Genomic DNA, 18,517 nt, shown 5'->3' on the forward strand with positions numbered 1-18,517 from the left:
CTCTTGTCCTGTCACTAGTTGCCTGAGAGAAGTAGCTGACTCCCCCCTTGCTACAGCCTACTCTCAGGTAGTAGTACAGATCAGTAAGGTCTCCCCTGACCCTTCTTTTTTCCAGGCTGAAAAAACCTACCTCCATCAGCTACTCATTATATGATTTATTCTGTAGACCCTTCATCAGTTTCATTGTCCCTTCTCAAGACATGTGCTAGCATCTCAATGTCTTTCTTGAAGTGAGTGGCTCAAAACTGGACACTGTACTTGAGGCTCAGCCTCACCAGTGCTGAGTACAAGGGAACAATCACTGCCCTGGTCCTGCTGACCACACTATTGCTGATACAGTTCAGGACGTCATTTGCCTTCTTGGCCACCTGGGCACACTGCTGGCTCATGTTCAGATGGCTGTTGACCAGAACTCCCAGGTCCTTTTCTGCCAGGTGGCTTTCCAGTCACTCTGTCCCCATCCTGTAGTGATATATGGGGTTGTTGTGACTAAAGTATACATTAATACATGTGTACATATACACCTACACATCCATATACTTATATATGTGTACATACATATACTTTCTATCTTTGTCTCTTCTCGCCCCACTCTATTTATATATCATCTTTCCAGTAAGAGTACATTTCAATTGAAAAAAAGACCCCCATCTGGATGTAATAGCTATGTGACTTCAATTGTTGTTTAAAAAGGTGGGGACAGAGAAACCTATTGAAACTGAGTGGCATTTCATATCTGTGGTGAAAGTTGTTGTGTTTATTCCAAATTCACATGCTTCTTCCTTTCTGTACATATTGTTCCAAGAATAAACTATTATGTACTATGGTAAAGTAGAAAATTAAGAATAATAATTGTTGTTCAAATAAACAAGGAGTCAGATCAACTGGCTGTGAAAGCACTTACAAGGCTCTACTGGTGGGAATTATGTATTTCACAGCTGTGCTTGTTTGAAAGCCAATCAGCAGAGGAATTAACTCCACACAAATATTCTGTGAGAGATTCCAAATCAGAACTACAATAGGACAATTACAAAAAAGGTAGTAGTACAGAAACACTGTCTTGAACTGACAGTCAGACTGTGACCTGCTACCCTGTTGGTCAGGGTGGTGGTAGCAGTCCAATTAAATGGTGTCTGCAGTACCGCTGCAGTGATGGATGTGGTCTTGCTGAAATGGTGATCCAATGGTAGAAAAGGTTTGGTCCTTCTCTGGAGGTCCAGTGGTGGTTATCAAGAGGTCCTGTCCTCTTGAAGTCCGGTGGTGGTCCTTTCGTGGTATTCCAAGCCTCAGATTACATCCAGAAATACTTGGTTCCTCCCCCAGGCCAGGGTATCTCACAATGAAATGATGTGATTCTGTGAGTCATGCTGAGACCCTGATGGCCCATTAGCAGAGATGGTCCCCCCAGGGGTGGCTCCTACTTCCCCAGAGGGAGTTATTAGGGCTAAGTCATGGAGAAGACAAAGAACACTGTTCCACCCATTTCAACAGTTTATATAAATGATAGTAGAATACTTTTGGTATATTTGGTATACATCTTACATTGTAACTCAAGAGAACAGATCACAAAGATCTTCCCTGCAGAGATGTAGATGGAACCAGTTGCTTTGGAACTTAAGAAGTCTATATTTCTTCTAATTTCTTTCTTGTTTTTTTTTTCATCTTTATAATCTCTCCTTTATTTAAATACATGTCAACACTATCTTTTCAAACTTACTTTGAAGTTTCTGCTCATCTTTTTCCTCGAATTTTTGAGGTTGTCTCATTCACAAAAATACTATCCCTGTTTGTAGCAACCTAATAGCCCATACCTGTCCTGTCTGTCCATAAAAACTGCAAAAAGTGACTTTGGGTTCTCTGAAATTCCTCTTTCTGTAGTCCTTGAAGCATTGCATTCTCTATGGTTTTGTGATAAACTTTTCAATTTTATTGCTTTTGTTACTCATTTATCTAGTTGCTTTAACTTGTTACTTGCTGTCTCACATGCAGGCTCCTCAGGTACTACCTTTTTGATAGAGACTCTAAGTTCAGTAGACCTCGAATAAGTTTTTTCAATATTATCCTGTTGCAAATATTAAAAATGCAGTCAGGTGATAATTAACTTCTGTGATTCAACACCAAGCCTTTATTACCTCCCTAACATGGATAGATCTTAATTTTGTATAGTACCTAGGAAGCCTTGAGAAGGAAATGGGACAATGGAAGTGGTTGGCTGTCTGCACAAATAATGAAGTTTTCACCAGGCAGAAACTGAGTAAATAATTTGAAGTCTGCTTATTTTCTTCAAGAACAATCAAAACTTGTTTTATTTTTTCCTCTTCCTGAACCAAAGCAAGCACCACAAAATTTTTGTAGACCCTTGACTTGCTGAGACCAAAAGGGTCTTGCAACAGTACCTCAAACTTTGGGTTGTCTACAGCTGGTTACTCCACTAAAAGCTGTGCTTTTTCAATGCTGACTGGATGTTGCGGAAAGATTAAGTTTGGTCATCTTTTATTTGTTCTTGCAGCAGTAAATGGTTAATACTGCTGTTGTAGCCAGAACATTGCCTTCACCACTGAGTTTGCTGGCTGCCATATAATACTTGCTGACTACCCTCAAAAGAAAGATTGGCAGCATTTCCATGGTGGCATGTATCCAGTACTTGTAAAATGCCTTTGTTATCTTTCTTGATAAAATGAGCTATGCAAATGTGCAACAATAATGTTGTGACTGAGTGTTCTCTGTGGTCTCAGTGTCCTCCAAGTGAGAGCTGTGCATGCCAGGGTACTTTGAGAACATCACATCCATTCCAGTTCAGAATGTGTTTCAGAAAAGACGAAAGATAGCCACCATTTTCAGGACTCTAAACCAGAAAAAGAATGCACATGTACACTGAAAAATTGTAAGTAAGTACCTAAAGTTCTAAGATGTCCCACTACCAGAACACATTATATATATTTATTGGCAGTCATTAGCATCTCTCAGGTCCAAATGCCAATAATGGAGCAAATGTGATTTGCCTAGTCTGAATTCTGTCTTGAGGCTTAGTGTTACAATGGGCAACGCTCTATTATAAACACCAGACATAGCCATTTCCTTCTGGTTTGGCTAACCTGTCGCTGTGCCCCTCCAAGCATCCACTTGGGAGTCATCTGGCTTGCTCTGCCACAGCAAGCAGCAGGGGACACTCTCCTGTTACTCGGGAGGCCAGGAGGGCAGCTAAGGCTTTCACCTTGCACAGGCAAAACACTGTGTGACGGAAGGCAGAAGGAGACCAAATAATCTAAGCCAGACCTCCTGAGTGCTCATGAGCTTACTTTAGCTACACTATCATCCTTCCTCTGAAATGCACATTTTCTCCTTTAACTATAGACAAGACACATCACTCCTCTCCAAACATGCCTCTTCCTCACATGGTGACGCAGGATTGACAGCTTGACAGTTCTTGGTGGAAAAGCTGATACAAATATCTGTTTGCGACCTCTTTGTACTGTGGCAATCATTCTTTAATTGTGAGAAGAAACACACTGCATCCTCTTGAAACTGATGGCTTGCCAGAATCATCCAGGGATATGCAAACCCAAGTGCAAAGTGTTTTTACCTGACTTCTTGGTGGTAGTAAAATGAGATGCATTTAAAGATGCATTATGAGATGCATGATAACCAGTGATCAGTCTCTACATGGTGAAATACTCCATGCTTCTAATCTCAGCAACACTGCTTTGCAGAATTTGGGGGTGTTCCTCTGCCGACTGGTGGCATCTTAATGGGGTGTGGTTCCTGGCCCTGCTTTGACCCATGATTAGCTGCATATTTTTCTAGCTGTGGGACTGTTTATGTGAAGGGAGAAGTGCCCAAGTAGCACATACCAAAAAGAGATGAGATGTGTAAATTGATTGTGAATGGCTTGGGACATCCATCTAGATTAGCAATGTGGCAGTAAAAGATTAATTATGTGAATACAGACTGTTCATCAGATATGAGTGGACACTGCTTGTATTAGATAAAGAAATTGTGTACCAGAGGAAAGACAGCTTGTGACTAAGGCACTGAACCCAAAGTATGTTGTCAAAGCCTTGTTCCCTGGGACATTTCTTTAGTAGCTCTCATGTTTTATTTCTTACCCCATTGTTAGTACTTACTTTTCTCTCTTTTCTTTTTACATGTTGGCTTTTCTTTTTACTTGTTGGCATGTTGTGGTCAGTAACCTTGTCAATAGAGTAATATTGTTAAAAATCAATACTTATTGTGTGCAGTTTAAGACACAGTATACACTAGAGAAACTTAATTAAAAACTGAGACGTGGCAAAACCTTCTGATACAGTTTTGAATTCTGTTTGAATGTTGTTGTTTTTATAACAGTATGTGTCTGTTATATTTTTTTTCTTGTTTCCTAACTACTTACATTAATGGAAAAAAAACGGTTCTTCTACAATCCTGTTTCAAGCTATTTCTCTTTAAAATTAACCTTGTTGGCCATGATAAAAACCATTTAGAAACTTACTAAACAGTGAATAAAATAAAAGCAGATATTGCTTGCCCTCTGATCAGCTTTTTTTTTTTCTCAACTTCAAATTAAATTTTATTTTGTAGTCTCAATACTCTTCAAACATATTTATTATTTACATGCTAGAGAGATAGCCACAGTCCCATACTTCAGGACGTGTTGGGTAAGTTCTTATACTTTTGGAGTTTGGGGAAGTATAAGATCTAGTAATTCAGCCTTTGGATATGTAGAAAGTAGCAGCAGAAAAAAACCCCAACAAGATAATTCATTACTGTGATGATAATTCAACAGTTTGAAATAATTTTTACTGAAGTTTTCAATTTTTGTGGGTGCTTGAAGAATGCTATTCTATGTGAGTGTTCTTAGATATTATTTAGCTGGGATTTAAGGGATTTTAATCTGGCATGGCAGTTAAAGGGAATTGTGTACGCTAAAGACTTTAAATACCCGTGTTTGAATAGGGGACTTGACAGTGCTGTCCCGTGGCAAAAAATAACTTCACAATAATTGGTGTAATTTCCCATCTCACACTAACAGTTTTTGTGTTGCTGTATTATTCAATATTGCCAGAAACATGCTTTCTTCTCAACATATACTGTAGATGGCAGTAAGGTTATGCTAAAAAAGGGTACATGGGCTGGAATAACTAAATTAAAGATGTACGTAAAAACCTATGGATGGTTTCGGGTTTCGAAGTGACAAAAAATAATCAGTCCTTTCTGGAGGTGCTTCAAGAAGTATTAGAGCTGCTATAAATAGGTGGTTTAGATTCAAAACCTGAAACCATCCATGGGTTTTACACACATCCTTTAATTTAGTTATTCTAGCCCATCTGTCCTTTTCTCATTTCCATCTTTAGTGAATGATGCCTCCTCTTCCCTTATAACCCTTCAGCTTTCTACAGCTTTTCACAGTGTGCTAGGATGATCTTATGATGCTTGTATCCCCAATTGTGTGTTCTGTTTATGCTGGATGTTGTATTCTGTGCCTTCAAGACTGGCTCTGACAGTGAAGGCAGAGAGAAGAAGAAGCATGGAGTTTTGTTCTCAGCTGCACTCCCCCCCACAGTCTGCTGGAACACAGAACTCCATTGTTGTTGTCTGGGCACGGATAAGGCAGAACACAGTGCTCCTTTTGCTTTTTAGTTAGTTACTTAGTTTAGCTAGCTAAGGTAGTCCGAGTTTTCCCTGGACTGTTTTTCTTTCCCTTTTCTTGGAACTGTTCAAACCTTCTCTGGACTGGGCCTTGGAGAAAGACTGAGAGCTTGCACTTTGTAGCCTGCTGGGGTCTACTCTGGGCAGCAGCCTTTCCCAGTGCCAGAGGGACTGATAACAGAGTGACCAGGAGAGACTTTCTGAATTCGTCATCTCTTCAGAGCAGTGAATGAATTTTGTCATCCAGTATTGTTAATTTCTTGTGCTGGGGTGTGCTTTGCCTGTTGAATGAACAGGTTTTCTTCCACTTCTCTCCAAGAAAATTCTTCCTGAACTGGTTGGGGGGAGGAGGAGAGTGTCAACTTACTTTCTGGGGGGGCCCTTTTGGAGGTTTTGTCCTAAATTTCTCCTAAACCAGGACACAGAGTCTCTCTTTGCTCCTGTAAATGCACTCTACTGTTGCTCTTCTTCTCATGAGTGCCTTCCCCAGGCAGAGCTTTACTGATCAGAGCCTTTCTTGGATGGGGATGTGTGAGGTCACAGACTCCCTGATGGGGTCACAGTTCTGGGGCTGGGTATTTCTTTGCTCTATTCATATAACTCTATGTGTGCACATACGTGTGTGACTATATATATGGAAAGCAAAATTTGGGAGAAATTACCAAAATTAGAGACACATTGCCTATGCAACAAGTGATAGCAACCACTGGTCTACTGTAAACACCCATTCTACAAATGAGATTACAGCAATGTTCCTGTTAAAGATGAGTTTTCCTTGCTTGAAATTCAGGACTGAGTACCAGCAGTGCTTTTCTCAATGGGTTTTTTCAGTTCTCTTAATGGCTTTGCATTAGCCATGGAAAAGGGACCTGGTGTCACTTCAGCCCCAGTGATGAAAGAGCCTGCATATATTCAACCCTATGTTGTATGAACTCTCCTGCTATGATCCAGTTGTCTGCCTCCTTATTACCCATCATTGTATATGTTCTGGTTTGAAAGCAAAACCAGTAAGAGGCTCCAATTCAGAAACACAATTTATTAGGAAAAGGGAAAAGAAAACCAAAATACATGCAATACATGCAATAATACAAAAGAAAAACCACTGACAAAGTCAGAATACAACCTGACAGCCTGTTGGTCAGGGTGTTGGTAGCAGTCCAGTTGGATTGGTGGCTGCAGTCCTCCTGGCGTGGCAGATGTAGTTGTGTTGGAGCAGTGATCCTGTAGAAAGGGTGTAGTCTTCCTCTGAAAATCCAATAGAAAAGATAGCCATTTCTCTGAGAATCCAATGGAAAGAAAGGCTGTTTTCTTCCAGGACCCCAGATTATATCCAGGTGGGGATGCTTAGCTCCTTACCCCTGGGCGGAGCATCTCACAATGGACTGTTATTACTCTATGAGTCATGTGATGGGCCCATTAACAGGAGATAAGGAAGAAACAATGCTCCTCCTGGTTTCAACAGCTCTTGAGGGTGGGAAGAGAATACATGTTAATATTATAACATAGGACAGTATGTTAAATTCACTTGTTTTCTCCAGCTTGCCAGAGGTACTTACCAGCCTTCCCCATATGGTGAATACTGCTGTCCTTCTTGAATGAAATTAGTTAATTGTAAGGAGATGGATATGTGGTCTTTTGTGATACAATAACTATCTTGTGATTTTTTCATGGCAATTACAAAAAAAGCCTCTTTCTGGTGATGGTAGGGATTTTATTACATTAAATGTAAATATATGTCACTAAAGAACAGTGTCACATAACAAAGAATGTCCTTGTCTCTGAAGGATGGGAAATGTATCTAATCCCTCACCACTATTTCTGAAAACATTTTAAAAAATCCTTAAGGTCCAGTTTCTCTTTTTGCTTTCACTGAAGTCCTCTACATAATTTTACAGTATCCACATCATTTACAGCAAATAAACATAATTCTTCATAGTGGAATCACCTCTAGATGTAGGGTTTCCCACCTCTAGATGTAGGGTTTCATGCTTCATTAATATTTATTAGAGTTTTTAGATCACTTTTTACCCCTATCAGAAAGTTATATGACAGCATCCTTTATTTTTTTAAAAAAAGTAGTAAAATACCAAAACTCTCCCTACTGGCTTTTAAAGACAATTCCTGAAGCAGATGTTCAAAATCAGACATTTTTAATATAAAATATCAATGGGAAATAGTTGGGGTTTGTTTGTTTGGGTCTCAAGGAAATTAAAAAAGCCTTTCTATAATTTTGATTATAACTTCAAGAGGAAGGATATGGTTGCATGAAGATGAAAACCTTAAGGATTTAAAATCTGTTTTTAAAACTAGAAACTGTACTTCTCTTGGCAGTTTTCTTTTCTAATGCATAGAACATATAGGTTCTGTTACAAAAACTGATAATACAAAAGAAGCCACCCACGTTTTCATAACATATAAATAGTAGCAGTACCCATGTACCCATGATTAATCCAGCTGGAGCAGAACAAGAAAGTAGTAGGCTCTTACAATTTATCTTTTTGTTATCAATATAATAATTTGCTTCCATTTTAGACTGAAAATCTAGAGAAACTTCTGCTATTCGCTTGCACTCTCCACTGAGCTGAATTCTGTTGGCATTACTGGTGAACTTTCACTGTGATTTAATGATGGTGCAATCTTGAGGATGTCTTCTCAAAAATAAATTCTTTGCACTGGTATAATTTGTGGGTCCAAGTACAAAAATTACTAGTAATTATATTTTTCTGCTAAACAAAGAATTTTATCTCACTTTTTGAGTAAGTTTGAAGAGTTGGGAACTACAGAAACTCCTCTCCAATTCTCTGTTTCTGAATCCTTTCATACAGTGTTCTGAAAAAGGCTAGGAAGTGAAAAAATTCAACAGAGTCACTTCTGTGAGTTGATTTTTCAGAACAGAAACACCATTATCTACGCGTTTGCACATATGTTGCAACAGATGAAGCTTTGCTTATGATACATGGGAAAGATACTATATTCACAGTCTGTGCACAAGAATGGATGAAGAAATTACTTTTAAGGTTTAATTCCAGTTATTCAGGGGGGCATTCAGGTCATGGAACCTTTGTAACATTGAGATAATGAGCATTTATATGTATGTCTACCTACTGTGCATTTATGAAGTAGTTGCAGGCAATGTGATTTAGGTATGTATTCTCTAATTTAGTGTTCCCACTAAAACCTTGAGCCTTTCGTTCCTCCCTCCCACTACTTGCTCCCTTATGGTGGGCTGGAGAGGAGTGGAAGCAAAGCTAAAGATCACAGGCTGAGATAATTTACTGGAAACAGAAATGAGGTAGAGAAAACAAACAGCAACAGCAACAATACTAATAACAAAAGTGTATAAAAGAAAGAGAGTAATTCACATGCAAAAGGCTCACTGAGTCCAACCTGGCCCAACCACAGCCCAACCATTCCCTCCGGCTCGGAACCAACAAACCCCATCAATCCTTTTGAGTCGTTGAAATAGCCTCTCCTGAGTTAATCTTTGCCAAGGCTGCATGGGATGTCTGGGCAAATCAGAATGGGGTGATTTTGCCATTCATTCCCAGTCAGGGTCACCTCAGGGCCTCTTGGGACCCCTCTGTCACCCCAGAAATAGAGATAGATCATGCCCCTACACATCTTGATGGCATCAGGGTACACTGTGTGCCAGTGTCAAATAAAGGGCCCTATTACTCTTGTGGGTCTGATGTGCCAGGCCATGGGATCCACACAATCCAATAGATCTGATCCCCCCCTTTCTTCCACATGGCTGGAGGCAAGGCCCCTGTAGTTCTGGTCATGGCAGTCATTGCTCAGTTCTTGCAGACATGAACTGGAGATCTCTTCAAGAGGATCAGAAATAACATTCAGCCCTTCCATTCTGTCTGAAGACTTGTCCACTGGAAACTGGGTTATCATTGAAGAATTTCCGTTGGTGGTTGTTCTTCTTCTCAATTAATGTACCCCTGCTGTTAGGGCAGAGGTGGGTTTTTCCATCCCACTTTCTTGTGTCCTCTCTGTGGTTGTGCAGGTAAAACTGCAGGTTACCTCGGGGTGTGTACCCCTCTCTCCAGCAGAAGGGTACATGCTCCCAATAGCAGAGATTCTGGTCCGTACTGGCAGGGGCATGGGACATTTTCTCTCTAGGTTGCTTGAGTCTTGCAAGTCTGTCTGCAGTCTTGTTCAGTCTTTTCACAGCCGAGGCACAGGTTGGTAGGGAGGAAAAAATAACTTCATATTGTCAAAGTCGGGTGATCACCTGAAGCAGTGTTTCTTCTTTCATTGACATCAATGCCAAAGGGTTGGTGTACAATGATGGCACATGCCATAGAAACTTCTGCCACATGGATTGTGTACACTGGATCCGATCTGGATCTACAGGGGACTGTTTGTTATTTGGATCCCTCGAGATTACCTCCAGCACAGCTAATTCTATCAGGTCCTGAATACCTTTCTCCAGGACATTCCACTTGTCTTGGTGCACTATTAGGTCATCCATGAGAGAATACTCTTCCCTCATGCTTGACAGATGTTGTTTCTAGACACTGAGAGTTTCTGTCCTCTTTCCAATCCTCTTGCCAATGCCTACATCCTAGAACAGGGATCCCAACTGCTTGGCTTCACTACCATCTACCAATAGTTTCATATTGCATGAAACTACCAATAGTTTCATATTGCATATTGTGATATCCCAGCATCAGAACTGGCAGGTCACAAAGGGCTCTCCTGAAGGGTGACTGAAATGTTTTTGCATTTCTTGCAGCTCACCTGAGGGTAGGGATCAGTGATTCTCTCTGGCCCTGCTTCTTCCTCCTGTTGTGAGTGCCCTATTCCTCTTTATCCCTCACTAAGTGAACTAAATTTGTCTTGAATTTCTTTATAGGGGCACCTGCTGCCAGCACAAGTTGTTCATCTGGTTCAGCTGCAGTGGCCTGCTTGTGGGTTTTCATTCCCCTCCACCTGAGGGTGTTACCTAGTACAGTGCAGTGTCCAATAAATCATAATCTGGGCCCAGCACATTGCAATAAATTGCTCCTGTCTGGAATTGCCACAGCATTCTCCTTCCAAATATTCTGCCACTTCATCGGGGTCCTGTAGTGTTTCAGGGAGGAACTCCCAAGTCATTGGAGTAGATTCCTCCAACAACTGGGCATTTTTCTCTCACATTCCATGCCACTTATGACTGTCCACCATCAGGGCAGATCTCTGAAAGATCATGTTAAAAGTCTTTTATTTAATTCTTACCATGGTGTGGACTGCACTGAGGAGAACCTGGCAGACATAGCAACAACACGCTTTCCTTAACATCCAAAGGGAATTCAAAATTCTCCAAAGCTGTTGTACAGGTCTGAAGAAGAAAAGGGGGTAAAAAGCTGGGGAAAGTCATCCTCCCCTTGTCCTCCAACAGACTAGGTACAATTTTTACTGGACTACCAAATAGTGTGCCTGAGGCAAGGGTAGGAGAACAACACTGAATACAAACCCCAAAGACCATCATTACATGTTATGTGATAAACTGTTATCACACAGTATATCAACAAAGTAATTCTGATCCTTCTCCCTTCTCTGAAAAAGAGCTCTGCAAGGAGGAGATACAGGAGTATATACAGGGTTAAGTAGCACAACCACATGAACAGATCAAGCAACATTGTAGCCAGTGGCTCTGTACCTAATACAACAAAGGGTTAGATGAAGTTTGTTTCCAGCCTGCTCTGGGCAAATCTGTTGTTATCATAACCTTTGTGACCCACTTGGCACCAAATTAGGCTGTCGTGCTTTAGGGATTGTATTCTTGAATTTAGTGTTCCCACTGAAACACTCCAAACTCCCCTTAGGCAGGATGGAGAGGAGAATTGGAGGTACAAATGTGAAGGTCATGCATTGTGGTAAGAACAATTTACTGGAAACAGGAATGAGATAAGAAAACAAATAGTAACAGCAACAATATTAATAATGAAAGAGTAGAAAAGAGTGATTCACATTCAAAATGCTACTGAGCCTGACTCGACTGCAGCCACATTACCTGGACTGCTCCCTCTGGCTTGGACCCAGCATTACCCCACTGTTCTTGACCAGAAGGAACACCTTCCCCTGGAAGAGATTCCCCCCAACCCCTGGCAATGATGTGAGATTGTGTAGAATAATCTCCAGGTTCTAGCCATGCCCCCTCTGGCTACTGCAGAAATTATCCCTGTCTGTCTGGAACTAGCACAGTAAGTATGTATGTAATGTATACCTATGCTCCTAGCAGAGTACACTTATCTCTAGATTAACAGCATGTTCCATTTACCTAAAAAGGGGGGCTTGTTAGACTGTGCTGCAGCTTCTATGTCCTTTGCACAGAAGGCAAGAGGCAGACATAAGGACTGATGATATGATGGTGTGTGCATAGTCTCATGCTGCTGTGAATTCAGAATGTAATTTGAGGCACAGGCAAGGACTTAGACTTTAGCAAGATGTGTTGGGGAAGCCCCCTTGACAGATTGAATATGCTGCCTTGTAGACCCCTATGAATTAAAATACACTTGAAGAAAATGAAAGTTGTTAGAAACTGAAACTAAGTCAAATTTAATGGAATTTTAGTAATAACAAAACAACACAAAATATTCCTACACACAGGCAATTTGGGGATAAAGGGTGGCAATAACTGAATAACTGATTGATAAAAGAAGACTAAAACATCATGTTTTACACACCAGGGTTTAGAGTAGTGGGAATTACATAAATGTTTAATTATGTTGAACAGAATATTTATTCAGTGATCTCAACGGTAAGTTGCTAAGTTTGCAGAGTTATTATTGAATGCTTACCAAAGTCTGTTATTAAAATAATGTTTGTTTATCTGAGAGACTTAAAGAAACAGAGATATGAAAATTTTTATCTAAACTGAGATGCAAACCAGTTGCATTTCTCTAAGTACAAGGGTTTAGGAAACAAGAAGATATGCAGAAGTGACTATCAGTGATTTTAGTTGGAACTGAGGAGTGGGAGGTAGGTCACTGCACTGTATTCCTATGGTCCCTCTTGTTTTGTGCAATTGTAGACACTGAGAGTACTGTTCATAAAATTCTGTCAGCATTTACTTAAGACTCAAGAGTTAGCCTGGTTTTAGGTTCAGCTGCCAATTTAGCATTAGTCTCTATTTTAAACCAGTAAACCCGTATCTGCCTCTGCCAGTCTGTATTAATTATAATTATAAATACTTCATGTTCTTTTTTTTTTAGCTCATACTTCATAAAAGAGGATTCCTACCTCAGAGTAGTGAATCTATAAGGAGCAGAGTTCTTGTGAAGAAATGGGACTCAGTCTGATCGCATTTATATTAATGTAAATAAGGAACTAAGATTTCAGATTGGCACTTGGAGGAATTAAATGCTCATTCCTTAGCTAATTCTTTCTGCATAATGTTATCTGTCGTCATACTGACCGAGAAGTTTCAATTTAATGATTCAATAACTTACCACTGTCATCTCTTCTGATTTGCAGATGGGCTTCTTCCGCCGGAGGTACAAAGAAATTATTGAGGCTGAAAAGAGCAAAAAGGAGAATGAAGATAGTTGGAACTGGGTCCAGAAAAATCAGTAAACTGCCCATGAAAACAAAACTGCCCAGTCACGTGACATGCACTCGCTAGTCTATAGGTCCGGCTCTCGTATCTTCCATATGTGGAAGAAGGAATCTTCTCCAGATTTTTCGGAGACCCCATTGATGCTGTGTCTTTATTACTTCAAAAACCTAGGGAACATATCCTGAGGCAACCACTGCAGCCATGTCAGGTGACTGGTGCAATTCACACTTCATTTAAGAGTTGAACTTTGAACTTTGGTAACCAAGCTGCAGTGCAGAGCAATATTTATGAATCCAACCATGTAGTATGCCCTCAGGGGAAGACTTTTACCTAAGAATATTTTTTATAAATACAAGCTCTTTATATTGAGTATGTCTTTATATTTGTATTAATGTTTTATAATTTTTATTTAATAGCTATATAGTTCACTCAAGCACTGATATCTGGCTAAATCTTTGGAAATACATACATACATATATATATATATATATATATAAAAATTCTATTGTACTTTTAAACACCAATGCAAGAGAGAAAAGAGAGATTTGCAGATAAAAGTAGCTGGAATCCTTGTATACTTAATTCACAACTCTTGGTAATATCATATATAGATCATTTAACACAAATAAGCCAAAATCTTTTTACTGTCTCTTTCTTTAAGTTAAATTTCATATTTGATTTTTAAGCTACAGAACCTAAAGTATTTCAAAGTATCTTGAGTCTGTCCTTTACTAGCCTGGATGGGAGAGGATAAAAATACTTCTTCAGTGACATGGAGCAAACAGTGAGCTTTGGCTCACTGAAGAAAGTAGCACAGAATGTTCTCTTTGGGAAGTTTTCTTTTGCAGTCTCTAGGACTGTGCAGTTGAGATACCAGAAGGACAAATAATTGGGCAAACCACTATGGCATTGACAAATTCCTTTAAATAATTTTTAAAAGGTAATTAAGTAATATTAATATTAAGATGGATAGTTTTAAAGCTACTGTTAAAGATTGTGATCTGTTGCTGTCAAAGCAAGTGATAAATTGCTACATGATGTGAGCATTATGCCTTTCATGTGAGTTACATACTTGAGTCATGATTTTGTTTATATGATAATTTTTTAAGAGAGATAAGTAGATGCAGGGATTAAAATATTTGGATATTTGAGTCTTGAGATTGCCTATCTGGATGTTCCAAGTACTGAATGTATTTCCTCAAGAATTTAGTAGGAAGTTTAGTAAAGATGCAGGTGTTACTGGATCTCAGCTTGCCACTTTTATTGCTGGTAATTTTTAACAAATTGTTTGTTGAATTAGAAGAAATCCAGTTGTAATTAATTCAAACAAGTTTCTTCAAAAAGCTCTTGGATTTCTGAATAGAAATAGTGGAACTTTGTAAGACTTGGGTTTAGATTCTACTTGTATTTTATACTTTGTGTGAATGAGGAATAAATGTCATGTTGGTATAAAATCCATGTACAGGAAAGAAGGGCCAAGCCCTGTGGTAGATAGTGAAACCAGGATTGAAAGGTTTCAGGATGTCTTCTTCCTTAGGAGTGTGGTAAAAGAACAGCTGGAAGTTTGGAAACTTAAATGCAGAGAACATGCAAGAAATCTGCTTGAGAACAGGTCTTGCTCTTCCTTGCCATATTCATGATAGCTTCAAATTATAAAAATAGACCACATTCATATTCCTGTTTGCTTTTTACCATCATCAAGTGTCTGCCATTACTACAGTATTGACCGATATTTATTAACTCTTAGCCATCTGCATGCATTAGGGAGAAAATAGTTTTAAAGTGAATTAAGTGTATTGATTCAACATCTGACAAGAAAAACTCACAAGTTGCTTGGGTTATCTGAGAGAGAAATTATGCCTGATGTAAACTCCAAGCCTGTATACCACTTAAGCAATATTTTGTTTTCAAAGTGGCAAAGACTTCTGTGAGCATAACAGTGAAATTATCCTGTTCAATGCCTAAATGCATAAATGATAATGATCCCACATACCAAGTCAGTGATGTGCAGGTAGCCCAGTTTGCTGAAAGCAATAGATATGAAAAATTTTTCTTTGACAAGATTTAGTATCCATTTTCTTGAATGTGTTCTGTTTATGGGCACATTTTTTAGTTTTGCACAACTTTAAAGCATAGTGTCCATTTGACATGGAAATATATAATACTGCTTTCACTAAAGAATTAAGGGAGTCACAGAATTAATCCCAAGTCTACCCACCTGCTAGGGTTCCTTGGATATAAATGAAAATAGATTTCATTCATTGAATGTACATTGATTAAACTGGCATGAAGACCAATTGCTTTTGGAGCTTGGTTTGCATGCACAGTAGAGTACCTGCACCATTGTCCCTTCTTTTTCTTAGAATGTTCTTTCTTACATATTGTGAAATTGTATATTTCTTTTTGTGAACTTGTGATTGGAAGAATATGTTCACTCTTACTGATATCACCTGTATTTAGAAGCTTGTGTTCACCTTTATTCTGATTCACTTGCACTGTTTTGGAAATGTCAGGTTTACAAAAAATACAACTTTTTGAAATAAAAAAATGACTGCAGAATTATCCTAATAATATTTTGTCAGTTATTGGCCTTGTCTAGCTCAAGTACTTTTCCATTAAGTGGGTGAGACATTTTCTCCTGTATATTTGAATTAAATACTATATGTGTGTGTTTATCTGTGTGTGGCTAGTAGACGTCTTTTATTGTAATTCTATGATTTATAACATCAGACTGTTTGGAGACAAAGAGTACAGCTGACTACAGTATTTTAAACCCACAAAATAAAAAATAAATAAAATAAAGGTAGTGAGAATTATTTATATTTCATCAATCTTGCTTTATCAACATCAAATTAAACCCCATGTGGTTGTGATACTAACCTATGTTAAGAGTATCAACCTATGTAACTTGAGTTCTGTTTCAATCTATGAATTTGGATGAAAGTTGAATTTTTCAGCTTCATGTGCTTTTCCTGCAAGGATTTATAGTCCATAGTGGCTGGAATACAGTAGCTGAATAATATATTTCAAATTATGTTTTCAACTCTATACATCCCCATGCTTACTGGTCCCCTGTGTAGGGAGCAGAAACTACATGTAAGCTTTTACTTCTATAACTCTTAAGTGTTTCAATGTTCTCTAGCCATACTAAAGCAGTCTGTTTCCTCAGTTTTAAGACAATTGGTTATATATCTAAGAACAGGCTGGGCAGATTAAGACTTGACCTGTGACTCAGAGCACGATTGTACTGGTGGAAGACCAGGGCTTTATATACCACAATGCTGAAGACATTGGAGAGTTCCAAGTAAATGTGGGTATCTGACATGAAGGTAGCACCTCAAGTAAAAATAAATGTTCTCAGTCATTGCTGGGCAAAAGATGTAGGAGCAAGCTGCTGCCAAAAGGAATGCAATGCCCACTTTGCTTTTGGAGATTACTGGAAGCACTAGTGCGGCAACAGCTAAAATAATAACCAGAGACTTTTGGATGTACTAAAACCTGTTTGTTATCATGTGAGCATGTGTGTGTGTGTGTAAACAGGCAGTGTACATCTCCTTCTGGGGCCAGAGGATTGATGAGCTAATGATGCCCTCTGTGGGCCTCACTTCTTGTCTTCATGATAAGCAGAGAACAGCAGTTTGTACCTAGCAGGATTTTGTGTGTTGTGTTACTCCAAACATCTTTTAAGAACCCTGTAGGACTTCTGTGACAAAGTGGCTTTGTTATAGAAATTAAACCCACAACATTTAGCACATTTGTTTCTTCCAGTTTCACTAAAGGAAGAACTAGATCAAAATTTGAGAAAAATAAGATGGTTTTTAACAATGGAAAAAACCTGCTCATTTGTTAGCATTCTGCTGAGCCTGGTTAATGTGTCTGGACTGGAGCTGGTCTGACATTTTGGCTCTCTATGCCTGCTCTTTGGTGTTGCCATGATATTTTAGTGAAAAAGCCTCTGCTAGGATTTTTCCTGTCCTGAGGAGCTGAGAGCCTCAGGAAAGAAATGTAAACAATAACTATCTGCTGCTGTGGAATGCCACAGGTGCATCTTCCATTGGTCCATGTGGATTGTTTTCAATCAGTGACCAATCACAGCCACCTGTGCCAAGGCTGTGAGCAGTCACAGGATTTTTGTTATTCATTCCTATTCTATTCTTGTCTTTGTAGCCTTCTGATCTTCTTCTCTCTGTTCTTTTAGTATAGTTGTAATGTAGTATTTTAGTATAATATATAACATAATAAATCAGCCTTCTGATGAAAATGGAGTCAAGCCTCGTGTCCTCGTCCAAGGGGTCTCAGTTTAAACAAGATTTGGTGACCCCTGGACGTGTGAAACTGATGGTCACCCCAAGAGTGACCACGGAGTCCAGCCTGGAGCTGAAGAAACGAGACCCTGAAGATGGGCAGAGTTCACAGCCAAGGCAAACAGGAGAACCTGTTGGACTTTCCTGGACATTGTGTCCAGAGACCGCAGAGCAGCAGAGCTGCACAGCTGGATCCACAAGGACACTGTCTAAAGGTACTGTTATTTTTTCCCTTCCTGAAAATCCTGCCATTCGCAAAAGGTGGGAGGAAAGTTGGGAAAATGTACCTTCGGAAGCTCAGGTTCCGTTTACTGCGTCAGAGAAGGAAGTTATTGAATTCTGGCACAGATGGGGACGCGAGGACGGAGTTACTCATTGTCTGTGGGAGAGACGGTGTTATGAGTTTTTCAGATGGGCAAAATTTCATAGATTTCTTACAAATGTCGTATACTCCCTTGATTTAGATTTTTGGGAGTTCATGGACGCTGCTTTTAAGTGGACAAGAGACCAGGGTGTTACACCTCCAATAATGCATGCAGTGTACGTACTGATTTATGGCGTTATCTTGAAATGGGGACGGGCTGCGGGGGACATCGTGGCTCGGTGGCGCGGTCGCGCTCCGTACCCACCAGGTTTGGCACGAGAGAAGCCTCTCGAAGAAGACGAACCACGGGTTCGCAGCCCCCCCGCACTGCCCACAGCTGAGCAAAAGTTTTTCTCCGCTCCCTTGGAGCATGAGCAAACAGATCTGCCTTACCCCCACGCTCCTTCTCTTGGGGGGGAGGGGGAGCCGGCCCCGCCGCTTTCCGGGCCAGCCCCGCCCGCTTCGCCGCGGAATTCTCCGCTCCCCCCACCCCGGGAGGGAGCAGATCCGATCCCGCCTCAGCCAGCCCCGCGGGAGGCGCCGGACCCCGCGGCTCCGCCCGCGGCCCCACCGCCTCTTGGAGCGGCTCCGCCGGCTCTGATGACTGCGCCTGCGCCGTGGCACCCGGAACCGCCTCCCGCCGATCCGCCCGTGTTG

At 40.1% G+C, this 18,517-nt stretch overlaps 1 protein-coding gene and 1 long non-coding RNA gene across 7 annotated transcripts in view; one reads left to right on the forward strand and one right to left on the reverse strand.

The window, feature by feature from the left end:
• ITGA9 (integrin subunit alpha 9) overlaps positions 1-15,763 on the forward strand; it is a 244,994-nt gene extending 229,231 nt beyond the window's left edge. For all 5 annotated transcript variants that reach the window (XM_064421253.1, XM_064421279.1, XM_064421270.1 and 2 more), the window contains one exon: positions 13,111-15,763. In XM_064421253.1, coding sequence (XP_064277323.1) covers positions 13,111-13,209 — 99 coding nt within the window. In that variant the 3' untranslated portion in view covers positions 13,210-15,763. The remainder of the gene's footprint in view (positions 1-13,110) is intronic.
• LOC135301086 (uncharacterized) lies at positions 6,665-18,075 on the reverse strand. Of its 2 annotated transcripts, XR_010362822.1 has the most exons (5): positions 17,784-18,075; positions 13,086-13,150; positions 10,870-10,972; positions 7,000-9,812; positions 6,665-6,888 (listed from the first exon to the last, which is right to left on the reverse strand). It is a non-coding gene; the product is annotated as an uncharacterized LOC135301086 (long non-coding RNA). The 2 variants fall into 2 exon arrangements; XR_010362821.1 differs by having other exon boundaries at positions 7,000-10,972.
• Positions 18,076-18,517: the final 442 nt, after the last annotated feature.

The sequence above is a fragment of the Passer domesticus genome, chromosome 1, assembly GCF_036417665.1.
Source record: "Passer domesticus isolate bPasDom1 chromosome 1, bPasDom1.hap1, whole genome shotgun sequence".
Lineage (NCBI taxonomy): Eukaryota > Metazoa > Chordata > Aves > Passeriformes > Passeridae > Passer > Passer domesticus.